The sequence below is a fragment of the Bos indicus x Bos taurus genome, unplaced genomic scaffold (assembly GCF_003369695.1).
Source record: "Bos indicus x Bos taurus breed Angus x Brahman F1 hybrid unplaced genomic scaffold, Bos_hybrid_MaternalHap_v2.0 SuperScaffold_100290, whole genome shotgun sequence".
Taxonomy (NCBI): Eukaryota; Metazoa; Chordata; class Mammalia; order Artiodactyla; family Bovidae; genus Bos; species Bos indicus x Bos taurus.
The window spans coordinates 148,923-162,241 of record NW_020867080.1 but is presented as its reverse complement, the minus strand read 5'-3'; the positions used below and the strand labels follow the sequence as shown (position 1 = coordinate 162,241).

The window sequence follows — 13,319 nt, the reverse complement described above, 5'->3', positions numbered from 1 at the left end:
CTAGATCCCATATGCCACAACTAAGAGTTCTCCTGCAGCAATGAAGATAGAAGAACCCACGTGCTCAGCCAAATACAAATAAATAAATATTTTAAAAGAAATGCACCCCTGAAACACTAAATGAACCCTAAATTTAACTCAGAAGAAGCAAAAAACGGGAATTCCAGGTGGACCAGGTATCAGTTTCGATTGGTTCCCTCTAATAAACCTGGGAGGGACCCATCTCTTCCCTCTGCTGCTGGGGAGGGAAATCAATTTGTTTAACCTTTGGATTTAATTTTACTGGAGTTTTCAGTTTCAGACAACAAAAGCAAGAGGAAATTCTCTAGTCATCTTATCCTCCTAGTTTGTAATTATGCATTTGGCATTTAGAAATACATATATCCAGAAAATACATATATTTTGATCTAAAAGAGCTTCTGATACTATTAACAGATACTAATTATAATCCTTCAAAATAATGAATTTTTCAAATTTGCATCTTACTGTTTACTTTCACATCCTAAAAGTCTGAGACTCTAGGGGTGGGAAGCTAGAATTTCGACACCCAAGAACGACAGTAGATATATAGAACTCTGTCCCTTGTCCCTGTTATTCAAGCTTTTAATAAAGCCCCCTTCAGTACTATCTTCTGACATTGAGAAATCCTTCTTTTATAATGACCCATATAATATCCATCTTTTAAAACTACTCTCAGTTGCTTCTCATATTATTTTAATGGTTTTAACACAAGCATGTAAATACTTTCATTGTCTCCATACACACATGAGAAAATCAACAGTCATGGATTGATGTTTGCAGAGTTTAAACTTGCATGTGGGAACCAGCTCCAAACTCACATTTGATCATCAAACCTAAGGAACAGGAGGGATTTACAAGTGAGGTAGGAACCCAGCCATCAAGGTCTGTGCCAAAAATTCTTTCCCTAAAACTTGCCACACAGCACTGTGCCTTTTATGCACCAAAGGTAGGTCTTGCTTAAGGCATTTATGAAACAAATATGGAAATTAAAGCAGAATCTCTATTACTAATGGTGATGGCACCTGGCAACGTCATAACATAAGTTATACAATGAAGCAAGGCAATTATGCCAAAATGCCTGAACTACTAAGAAACTTACATCGTATATTAAATATTCACCCTACACACATGTATAATTCTATACTCAGAGTTATACCAAGCCGAAATCAATCCCCAGGAATAAAATAGAAATGACTTTTCTCTGCCTCTCTTACCTTCTCTCGCTAGACAGCAATAGTAAAAATGCTGATTTAAATGTTATTAAAACATTTACATAGCATATCTAGATTTTCATATCAGAGTCTAATATTATTACAACAGTGGCTCTATAAAGTAAGAATTGAGGTGTACACAGCTTAAAGATGAATGAATGTTAAGCATAAAAAGTGTCATTGCTCAGTTTAATTTCATACTACTTGCCAGAGGTTTCCTGCAACTCCAGTCCAGATTTTGGGAGCTACTCTCTGGCTTGGAGTAGCAGAGAGCAGCGTTGCTTTCAGTTTGAAGGAGCCCATTATTGAGCTAAACAGATGCTTGGTATTTTGCATCATCAGCACATCAGGCCTACAGACAACCAGCTTCTCTCTAGCCACCATCATCATTCAATAGGACAGGTTGCCTTTCTACAGTTTTACAGTGGGTCCCACATGCCTCTTAAATCCAATTAGACTCCTGAGTTGGAGTTCCTCTAGGAACTTGTTTGTTTTTGGTTCTTTGCATTCTACTGAGGTTGTTAAAGTTCTAACCTGTTTATGACCCTGCTTATAAGAACCTCCTCTGTGCCAAACCACATTTCCTTCTTTAGAATATAGCCACTTTCCAAGAAGGGCCCGAGTTTCTTCCTCCTTTCTTTCCTGTTTTCCTCCATCTCTGTAACTTTCCACATCCTGACTCAGATGGTTCTGTGCTGTGTCAGATGCTGGCTGACTCATTTAATGAGTAAGTGGTTTGGATTAAGACCTTGGCAGGCCTTCTCTAGGACAGGCCGGTGTTCATCTAACAGCTTTTCAATGAAGCCCCAGGCCTTTTCAAGGGTGAGAGAAGAAAGGAAAGAAACAGTGGAGATAAGTGAAAACTGATGTTAAAAAAGCAAACCACTCAGTGAAGGGACTGGCATTTTGGAAGGCAGAAGGAAGGAGATTCACCTGGGGAGTGTTCTGGCTTCAGCTGAGATTTCTGCTGTGGCTCCAGGCCAGTCTCTGAAAATTTCTTTGTCTCTCATCTTTCTCTGGATTCCTATGCAGGCCTAGAGCAGCTTCTACATGGGGCAAGCCTTGCAAATGTACCCCTTATTATTTATGTTTTTCAGTTTTTCAGATAATTCTTTTTCCAAGTTAGACTCAACTCATTCCCACAGCATTTCTCCTGAAAGATCTGAGTAAATTCAAAGTTCTAGATACACAGTCAACTTTCTATTTGAATTTACCGAGCACTGTCACATTATGAACCCCAATGACGCTGTGATGTGCGAGGGTCTCAGGGTCATGTCCAAATGAAAGGACAAAAGCCACAGTCTAAAAACACAAGAGCAACTTCAAAATCGTTCCAGCTCTTTACTAGTATTAACACCATCAAACAAGCGAGGGCTGGTAACTATTCACCGTACCTAGATCACTTCTTTCCATAATTTATGTTCACATCAACTCACAAGCACACCCTGAGTCTTAGAAAAATCACGTGCAATCACTCCCATTTTCCATGCTGGGGTTTGAAGATTTAGAGGTTAAACGAATTTCCTAAAGACGTGCAGCCTGCAGGGGGCAGAGTGAGAGGAGAAACTGAGGCTTTCCCTTCCAGGCCCGTGACCACATCACAAGGCTTCCTGGTGCACACTAGCCTTTTCATGAAACCGAGAAAATGAAAGGCCTTGTTGGAGGAGAAAGCACGTGATAAATAATAATGAATTGCTCAAGTTTTTCATCGCTATGAGAAGCGCATAATCCACAGAGAATGTTACTCATTTGTCCTTCATCTTAATGAGATACGGTTTCTCAATGTTAAGGAGTGAAAGATGATATACTGTAATGCTATTTTAAAAATGAAAACTACAACAAATGGTGTTCTAGCATAGGAAGCGCTTGTTTTGTCGTCATGCCATGAACCCAAGTTGACAGCTGATTCCCCCGCTCCCCGCCGTGTAACTGGAGTGCACAGCCACTGGTGGGGAGGTCTGATAACGGAATAATGTTCCTTTGAATTTCTTGATTTCCTTACTACTTGCAATGTGGAGTGAAGCTCTGTTTTTAGGTAGCAAGTTGACTTTAGAATCTGAATATGGAGATAAAAAATAATTATTGCTACCTCATTTCTTCAGGGCACAATATGTAAAAATATCATAAAGCAACTTACCTTCTAACTCAGAAGGTTCGGTGTATAATGAAGCCGTGATGAGCAGACTTGCTTCCTGAGGTCTCTCTTCTTTCCTTCTTCTCTTCCTTCTACCCACCCATCCATCCACCCAGCCCCCTCCCTTCTGGGCTCCCTTTCTTTTTACACTTAGCTCTCAGCTTATTCCTTTGACCCCATAGTCACCCTGGCAGCTGACTTGGATAGGTCTTATTAGTTCTTGCAGTCAGCAGGCCTAGACTTCTTTAATAGGCCCTAATTCAGAACAGCTGTGTTTTCACTGTTTTCTGCTGCTGAACTTTTAGAGGAGGACAATTTTATGCAATTAAGTAAAAGAAAATATATGAGCAATTTGTCTCATTAATTTTATCAGTCTTTTCAGGGAAATGATGTAAGCATGAAACATCAAAGACATTTTTTGAAAAAAATTGAAATGTTCTCCAGTAGGTTTGATTGAACTTACTTGGCCCTAGGGAGGTTCTTAATGGATGATTCACAAATGTATTTCAATCTTTTTTTTTTTTTTTCTTTTCTCCCTAAAATTACCCTAGGCATGTAACTCTAAAGGTTTTCATTCAGGGAACCCCAAAGAGCTTTCGGGTTACAGTCAATTCTAGAGTTATTAAAAATAGTAATTTCCCTTTTAACAATTCTCTGTGTACTTGACATTTCTGTAGAAACACCTATGGCACAATAGTTTCATAAATTATGTAACACTTTTAAAACCTGGACCATGAGTTTCAGGCTCAAAATCGTATTGTCTTCAGAAAACATCTTCCACAGCCAAAGCAGTTCAAAAGAATTCCTTGTTTTACCTGTAAGCTTTATAAACTAGAAGAGAATCTAAATATGGAGCCCACAGCTGCAATTATTCAATGTCCTCTATTTTTCTGTTCCCTTTTCTGCATAAGGCCACAGTCTCTAAATCCAGAGTAACTGTTCCTCTGTACCCTTCAGGAGATTCAGTATCACGTAACTGTGGACTGTGGCTGCTAAGTTTTCCAGGCAAGTCTGTTGTGTTCCTGTCTGGTCCTGGGTCTGAAGTCAGGAGGGGGCTCTTTAGGAGAGAGGATGGACGTGAACTGGGAGACAGAGTGAGCGAGGACAAAAGGGAACTCACAGAGATGAGCTGGAACCTGCATTCATTTCTCTCCTCCAGCTCTGATAAGCCAGGTGGTGTGCAGGACAAAGTGGTAAATTCAACACAGAGCTCAATGTGTACCTGGCTCAAGCAGAAGAGAAAATGAGCAAGGCTCCAGGGAAAGCACAGGAGCTCCTGGCTCCACTGTCCTGCAAACCTGGCCCGCCAGCAGCAAGGTAGACCATCCGTGGAGCTTTGTCAGGGCCCTGCTGCCCCCTCTGCAACTTTCTGAGCATAAAAAGGACCACGCTGCTGCTGAACTCTCAGTTTCTCAACGCCATGCAAAAATGCCCTTGGTACACAGCAAAGGAAACCATAAACACGAGAGAAAGACAACCCTTAGAATGGGAGAAAATATTTGCAAGTGAAGCAACTGACAAGGGATTAATCTCCAAAACATACAAACGGCTCGTGCAGCTCAATTAAAAAAAAAAAAAAATGGGTGAAAGATCTAAACAAGCAGGCATTTCCCCCAAAACATACAGATGGCCAACAAACACATGAAAGATTCTCAGCATCTCCAATTTTTAGAGAAATGCAAATCAAAACTACAATGAGGTATCACCTCATACCAGTCAGAACAGACATCATCAAAAAATCTACAAATAATACATGCTGGAGAGGGTGTGGAGAAAGGGGAACCCTCTTATACTGTTGGTGGGAATGTAACTTGGTACAATCATTATGGAGAACAGTATGCTGCTGCTGCTGCTAAGTTGCTTCAGTCGTGTCTGACTCTGTGCGACCCCATAGACGGCAGCCCACCAGGCTCCCCTATCCCTGGGATTCTCCAGGCAAGAACACTGGAGTGGGTTGCCATTTCCTCCTCCAATGCATGAAAGTGAAAAGTGAAAGTGAAGTCGCTCAGTCATGTCCGACTCCTAGCGACCCCATGGACTGCAGCCTACCAGGCTCCTCCATCCATAGTATTTTCCAGGCAAGAGTACTGGAGTGGGGTGCCATTGCCTTCTCCTGGAGAACAGTATGAAGACACCTTATAAACTAAAAATAGATCTACCATATGACCCAGCAATCCATTCCTGGGCATATACCTGGAGAAAATCATAATTCAAAAAGATAACATGCACCCCAATGTTCGTTACAGCACTATTTACAATAGTCAGGCCATGGAAGCAACCTTAACGCCCATCAACAGAGATTGGATAAAGATGTGGTACTTATATATAGTGAAATATTACTCAGCCATGAAAAGGGACAAAATTGTGCCATTTGTAGAGACATGGATGGATCCAGAGACTGTCATATAGAGCAAAGTAAATCAGAAAGAGAAAAACAAATATCATATGCTGCTGCTGCTGCTAAGTCGCTTCAGTTGTGTCCGACTCTGTGCGACCCCATAGACGGCAGCCTGCCAGGCTCAGCCATCCCTGGGATTCTCCAGGCAAGAACACTGGAGTGGGTTGCCATTTCCTTCTCCAAAATATCATATATTAACTCATATATGTGAAATCTAGAAAAATGATATAGATTAACTTATTTGCAAAGCAGGAAGAGAGACTCAGAAATAGAGAACAAATGTATGGATACCAAGGAGGGAATGAGGGGGTGGGGTGAATTGGGAGATTGACATATATACACTAGAATGTATAAAACAGATGATTAATGAGAACCTACTGTATACTAGCGAAGGGAACGCTAAACTCAGAGCTCTATGGTGACCTAAAGGGGAAGGAAATCCAAAAAAGAGAGGATGCATGTATACATCTAGCTGACTCACTTGGTGTGACTTCTCTCTAAAGAGCTTGGTAATCTGTGACAAATACTCTCTATTACTGTTCTGCAATTATCTGGGAAAAAAACGAAAGAAATGCACTGCTGCTGCTGCTAAGTCACTTCAGTCGTGCGACCCCATAGATGGCAGCCCACCAGGCTCCCCCGTCCCTGGGATTCTCCAGGCAAGAACACTGAAGTGGGTTGCCATTTCCTTCTCCAATGCATGAAAGTGAAAAGTGAAAGTGAAGTCGCTCAGTCTCTGTCCATGGGATTTTCCAGGCAAGAGTACTGGAGTGGGGTGCCACTGCCTTCTCCCATCAACCCTTTAGGGGTGAAGATTACTTCTGTCTCTCTGGGTTGTAAATATTGACTCTCTTAATGAAAGACTATAGAGATGGGTCATTGAAACTTCCTTCTGCAGGCAGGACATTGCATGCTGTTAATTAAAACTGAGTAAGTAGATATACTTACCTTTTAAACACAGTCCTAGAATCATAACAAAGTAATTACTCATCTTAGTTCAAAATGTATAGCAAGCTGAGCTCTATGTTATAAAACGACATTTTTGACCTGCTAATTATATGGACACATACAGTGACGGTGGGCCTTTGCTTTTTCTCATATGTCTTGCTTTCAGCTAACTTAATGGTCCAGTATAAAAGAAAAAAATAAAAACAACAAAACTGTCAACACTTGACCACGTCAAATAATCACGTTATTATTAATGACCATGTGGTTAGTCATGTTAGTAATGACTTTGTCAATATTTGAGCAGGTAAAACCTGTTGAGTTTTTCATCATGGCCAAAACATATCATGAACATTACTATCTAACTTCTAGTTACTGCACAGAAATCTTGAACTAAGATTCTTCCTTTAGAAATGTGTATGGGTTGGAGATTTTGCCAACTTGGTACAAAAGAAAACTTTCCAACCCTCTCATTATTCAAAAAGTAATTACATTAAAATCAACTAAATAGATTACAGAGAAGGCAAAAATTGTGTCTTGTAATGAAGATACAAATTGTAGCCAGTGATTGGGATGTGTTTCCATTATCACTGGCATTTGGAATCCAGAAGCCTTAAACTTCAATATATGCAATTCAATATATAAGTCATTATATTATAAAATGCCACTTAAAAACCTAGAGAAGTTGAAATGGTTCTGGTATTTGAAGCAAATATGAAGCTATTTTATATGTTTATCCAGTGATTTTTAAATATTCCTTTTCTGTGGATAAAATTCTTAGTTTCTTAAATATTAATTAAGCTGATTTTAGTGAAGCAAAGGAAAAAAATCACTTTATAACAGTTTAAAAAATGTGAATGAAAATATGATGCATTATGTAGTGCAAGTGACCCCAGCATCTTCGTCGTGCGAACAGGCTCTCACACCCCACTGTCTAATTCTGCACTCTTCAATGGATGACTCTTTCCCGAAACAAAATACTTCATTCAGCCATATTGGACCTGTACCTGCAAAAATCAGATACAACTGTATTAATAAGTATAATTTAATGTTTATGTTTGCATGGAACAGAGTCATTAATTTATTCACTAATTTAACAAAAAATGTGTTGCTCATTATCCACACGCAAGCTCTGCACTCTGTATTAAGATTCAAAAGTTAACTCCCTGCCCCAGAAAATTTTATTTTCCATCAGTGTGTAAATGACAAAAATACTAAGTAATAAAAGCTGCCATGAAGTTCAGCTCTTCATACAGACTTTTATGAAATCATAGATTAATGAAATATTGGTTTTCTCCAAGGATTTAATAAAAATTTTATTTTTAAAAATAAGGAAGGAAATAAGCTTTACTAACAATGGATATATGCTATAACTTAATGATCTAAACGTATCTGGTAGGAGGTTTATCTAGAACATTAGTGACCCTGCAGTTCTTTTCTTAGCTTCCTGTGTGTTGCAGTTTGCATGTGTCTGGTTTACCAGGTATATTATCTATTTTTAATTAAACCAAAACTAACACAATCAGCAAAGGGCTTACAAACTATCCTGCAAGAAGACTACAGATTATTAATTGCAAACCCAAGCAAACAAGAAAATGGCAGAGGTAACACTTATACTCTTTGTCTGAAATCTTCCTCAGACACATTAGAAGGAAAAACAGGCTGTCAGCACAGGCTACCTAGGAGATAATTAACTAAACAAACTTAACTGCCACTTTCAAGATAAGAACATTATTTTATCAGTGAATAAGAAAACAACTTCTTTTTTTTTTTAAGGAATTCATGGCAAGAAAAGATAACTTTAAAATGAATGTTTGGCAATGTTTTTCTGATATTCTCTAAAGATTTTTTTAAGTGTATCAGATATAACAGTTTTTTCTTTCATACTTAAGACACTTGGGAACAGACTCTTTGAAAAACTTATAAATGAATGATTCTGTTGATATATGGCAAAACCAATACAATATTGTAAAGTTAAAAAATAAAAGAAAATAAAGAAAAAAACAAACAAAAAAATAAACATATAATATTGAAAACTCCTGATGAATTTTCAAGAATAGTTCATGTCATCAAGAAACTGATGATTTAGCAGTGAAATTCCAATAAACACCTTTGCAAAACTGTGAATGGTAAATAAATATCTTAATACTCTAAGTATAATCAATAATGCACTTTTTCCATTTGGATCAATATGATGTTAAAGGGTTCTCTTTCAGTCACAAGAACTATATAAAGCATGTTTAGAAGCAAATTCAAAACCTAGAAACATACCTCTGTGTAGCTCTAAAAGCTAAATGAAGATTTGTTTTTTACAGAGGAATATATAATGGCACATATAATTCCATTACTCTTAACTGATTTTTCAAATAATCTGTGAGTTAAATAAAAGTTAATAATATGTGCACGACTAGCGTGCATAATTATATAGTAGTGGACAGGGAGGCCTGGCGTGCTGCAGTTCATGGGGTTGCAAAGAGTTGGACACGACTGAGCGACTGAACTGACTGAACTGATGTGCCTATAATATACAACTAAATTAGCAGATACTGGAAATTTTGTAATTGTGATATGGATAATATTTGACCAAAGCTTAAAAATGAATGAAGGTTTTTCCATATATTGAAAAGATGTAATTCCATATAGTGGGGGCATCATGAAATGTATGATCTATTAAAACATTGAATGATCTTCTGTCATCTGTAACCGAGTCCATTAATGAAGGGAGGTGGGCTCCTTGGAAAGGTTGGACAGGAAGCTACGACCATGCTATAAAATTTTTGGATTGTATATTATAAGTCACCAAAAAAAATAATAACATCATCAGAACTATATTTTAGAATTGTAAGTCTGTCAGAAATGTGGAAGATGGATTGAAAAAGAAAAAAAAATCTATAAGCTAAAGGAGCACTTAATAGGATGTTTACATAGACATTTTCTGTAAAGACATGTTTTTTATTTACTTTTGGAATTAGGAAATTGTAAGTTCCATATATAAAATAAATAGGTGCACTTACTTAATTTTTGAATAATTTGTGCCTTCACTAGAAATATCCAAATAAAGACAAATATTAATAATATTTAGGTTTACATTATCAAAGTAACTGGGAATAGTATATTTTTCATTTCACACAATAGTAATTAAATCATTAGAATCCAAATAATGTCTCTATTAGACAAGCAAAGGTTTTCCTGGGCTGATCAATTATGAGTAGCAACTTGGAGAGCTCAATTATTTTATGAAGTGTTTATAAGAGTAATAAGCCTTTTCAATTTGAATTTTTAAGGCAGATAAAAAGGAAAAAAGATTAGAGGAATATGATCTTAAAATCAGAAGCCTGGCCAGTAATACTCTTTGGTTTTCAAATTGCTCTTACTAGGTATGTTGTGCTCCGTTTTGTGTTTGTGAGTAATTGTGTGTGTGAGCATGTTTGTGTGTGTGTGCATTTATTTTAAATATATAAAGTCTATCTAAATTTTTGCGAAACTGACCCAAAGAGCTACTCAACAAGATAAGCAAATAACAAAAACTGGACAAATAATAAAGCTATTTCCCTGCTAACGTGGAAGGGAGCCAAAACAGTGGGGCATTTATAAATCGTATTTATTACCCTTCAGTTCAGTTTAGTTCAGTCGCTCAGTACTGTCTGACTTTTTGCAACCCTATGGACTGCAGCATGCCTGGCCTCCCTGTTCATCACCAACTCCCAGAGTTTACTCAAACTCACATCCACTGAGTCAGTAATGCCATCCAACCATCTCATCCCCTGTCATCCACTTCTCCTCCCACCTTCAATCTTTCCCAGCATCAGGGTCTTTTCCAATGAGTCAGTTCTTCACATCAGGTGGCCAAAGTATTGGAGTTTCAGCTTCACCATCAGTCCTTCCAAAGAATACTCAGGACTGATTTCTTTTAGGATGGACTGGTTGGATTTCCTTGCAGGTCAAGGGACTCTCAAGGGTCTTCTCCAACACCATAGTTCAAAAGCATTAATTCTTCGGTGCTCAGCTTTCTTTATAGTCCAACTCTCACTTCCATACACGACTACTGGAAAAACCACAGCTTTGATGACAAAGTAATGTCTCTGCTTTTTAATATGCTGTCTGCTGCTGATGCTGCTAAGTCACTTCAGTCGTGTCTGACTCTGTGCGACCCCATAGACAGCAGCCCACCAGGCTCCCCTGTCCCTGGGATTCTCCAGGCAAGAACACTGGAGTGGGTTGCCATTTCCTTCTCCAATGCATGAAAGTGAAAAGTGAAAGTGAAGTTGCTCAGTCGTCTCCAACTCTTAGCAACCCCATGGACTGCAGCCTAACAGGCTCCTCCATCCATGGGATTTTCCAGGCAAGAGTACTGGAGTGGGTTGCCATTGCCTTCTCCAAATATGCTATCTAGGTTGGTCATAACTTTTCTTCCAAGGAGCAAGCATCTTTTAATTTCATGGCTGCAGTCACCATCCACAGTGATTTTGGAGCCCAAAAAATTAAAGTCTGTCACTGTTACCATTGTTTCCCCACCTATTTGCCATGAAGGGATGGGACTAGATGCCATGATCTTAGTATTCTGAACATTGAGCTTTAAGCCAACTTTTTCACTCTCTTCTTTCACTTTCATCAAGAGGCTCTTTAGTTCTTCGCTTTCTGCCATAAGGGTGGTGTCATCTGCCTATCTGAGGTTATTGATATTTCTCCCGGTAATCTTGATTCCAGCTTGTGCTTCATCCAGCCCACTGTTTCTCATGATGTACTCTGCATATAAGTTAAGGAGCAGGGTGACAATATATAGCCTTGACGTACTCCTTTCCCAATTTGGAACCAGTCTGTTGTTCCATGTCCAGTTCTAATTATTGCTTACTGACCTGCATACAGACTTCTCAAGAGGCAGGTCAGGTGGTTTGGTATTCCCATCTCTTTAAGGATTTTCCGGAGTTTACCATAATCCACATAGTTGGCACAGTTAATAAAGGAAAAATAGATGTTTTTCTGGAACTCTCTTGCTTTTTCCATGATCCAACCAATGTTGGTAATTTGATCTCTGGTTCCTCTGCCTTTTCTAAATCCAGCTTGAACATCTGGAAGTTCATGGTTCACGGACTGTTGAAGCCTGGCTTGGAGAATTTTGAGCATTACTTTACTAGCATGTGAGATGAGTGCAATTGTGCAGTAGTTTGAGCGTTCTTTGGCATTGCTTTTCTTTGGGATTGGAATGAAAACGGACCTTTGTTAATCCTGTGGCCACTGCCAAGCTTTCCAAATTTGCTGGCATATTGAGTGCAGCACTTCCATGGCATCATCTTTTAGGATTTGAAATAGCTCAGTTGGAATTCCATCATCTCCACTTGCTTTGTTCGTAGTGATGCTTTCTAAGGCCCACTTGACTTCACATTCCAGGATGTCTGGCTCTAGGTGAGTGATCATACCATCGTGATTATCTGGGTTGTGAAGATCTTTTTTGAAAGGGTTGTTATTTATTATAACTTATATAAATAAGCATGAGTGACACTTTTGGTTTTGTAGTTTTTGAGAGCACGAGAACAGCATGGTTCCATGGCCTCTGCACCCTGGGGACTGTGGGGCTTTCATTCTACAATTTGTAGATCTTGTCACCAGATTTATATCTCAGCAGTGCAGAATTTTTACAATCCACGAAAAGAGAATTTAGTATGAGGATCCTCTCAATAGCTGAAGCGCCCAGAAGGGCCATCCCCACAGGGGCAACTCAAGACAGATATTATTCAGTCATTGTGCTGCCATGTGAGTCTAAGTTTCTAGAAACCATAGTGGTGAAATTCATGAATATTAGAATGACGAAGGTGCAGTAAAAAATAAAAATGAACATGTAAGCCCACTGTTTTAAGGATTCATTGTGTGGCAGAAAATAGTCAAAGTACTTTTGAGCTGTTACCTTACTAAGTTCTCCATCTTAAAAAGTTAATAAATGCTATTTTGGGGTCATGATACTGTTATGGAAAGTGAAGGTCAGAGAGAAGAAGCCCCTTTGCCCTAGGTCACATAGCTAGTGCGTGATGGAGCCAGTATTCCCACCCTGGGTCTGCCTAGTGCCAGGCCTTTCATCAGAGATTTACTGCAATCCCTTGCATCACTGTGATGTGTTTGTGTGCTCAGTCGTGCCTGACTCTTTGCAGCCCCATGGACTGTGGCCCTCCAGGCTTCTCTGACCATGGGATTCCCCGGACAAGAATACTCGAGTGGGTTGCCATGCCCTCCTCCAGGGGATCTTCCCTACCTGGGGATCAAACTCACATCTCTTATGTCTCCTGTACTGGCAGGCGGATTCTTTACCACTGCATCACCTGGGAAATCTCCCTTGCATTATTAGATTCCATCATTTAACAAATCTCCTTGCAGTACCTATATGAGTGAACAAAAATCAGAATCCATCCTGTCTTGGACTGACTTTCTAGTGAAGACCTTTGTTTTAGGTGAATGCAACAACTGAGGTCACAGAGATAATTAGTGGCAAAGCTGATTCCTGTATTTAGAACACTTAACTCATGCATGCATGATAAGTTGCTTCAGTCGTGTCTGACTCTGTGTAACCCCATGGACCATAGTCTCTCAGGCTCCTCTGTCCATGGGATTCTCCAGGCAA

The 13,319-nt window shown here is 39.1% G+C and overlaps 1 protein-coding gene across 1 annotated transcript in view; it reads right to left on the bottom strand.

Moving 5' to 3' along the window:
• Positions 1 to 6,927: 6,927 nt before the first annotated feature.
• The window catches only part of MSR1 (macrophage scavenger receptor 1), an 80,739-nt gene continuing 74,347 nt past the window's right edge, over positions 6,928 to 13,319 (bottom strand). Inside the window, exon 10 of the mRNA XM_027535600.1 lies at positions 6,928 to 7,716. Coding sequence (XP_027391401.1) covers positions 7,583 to 7,716 — 134 coding nt within the window. The 3' untranslated portion in view covers positions 6,928 to 7,582. The remainder of the gene's footprint in view (positions 7,717 to 13,319) is intronic.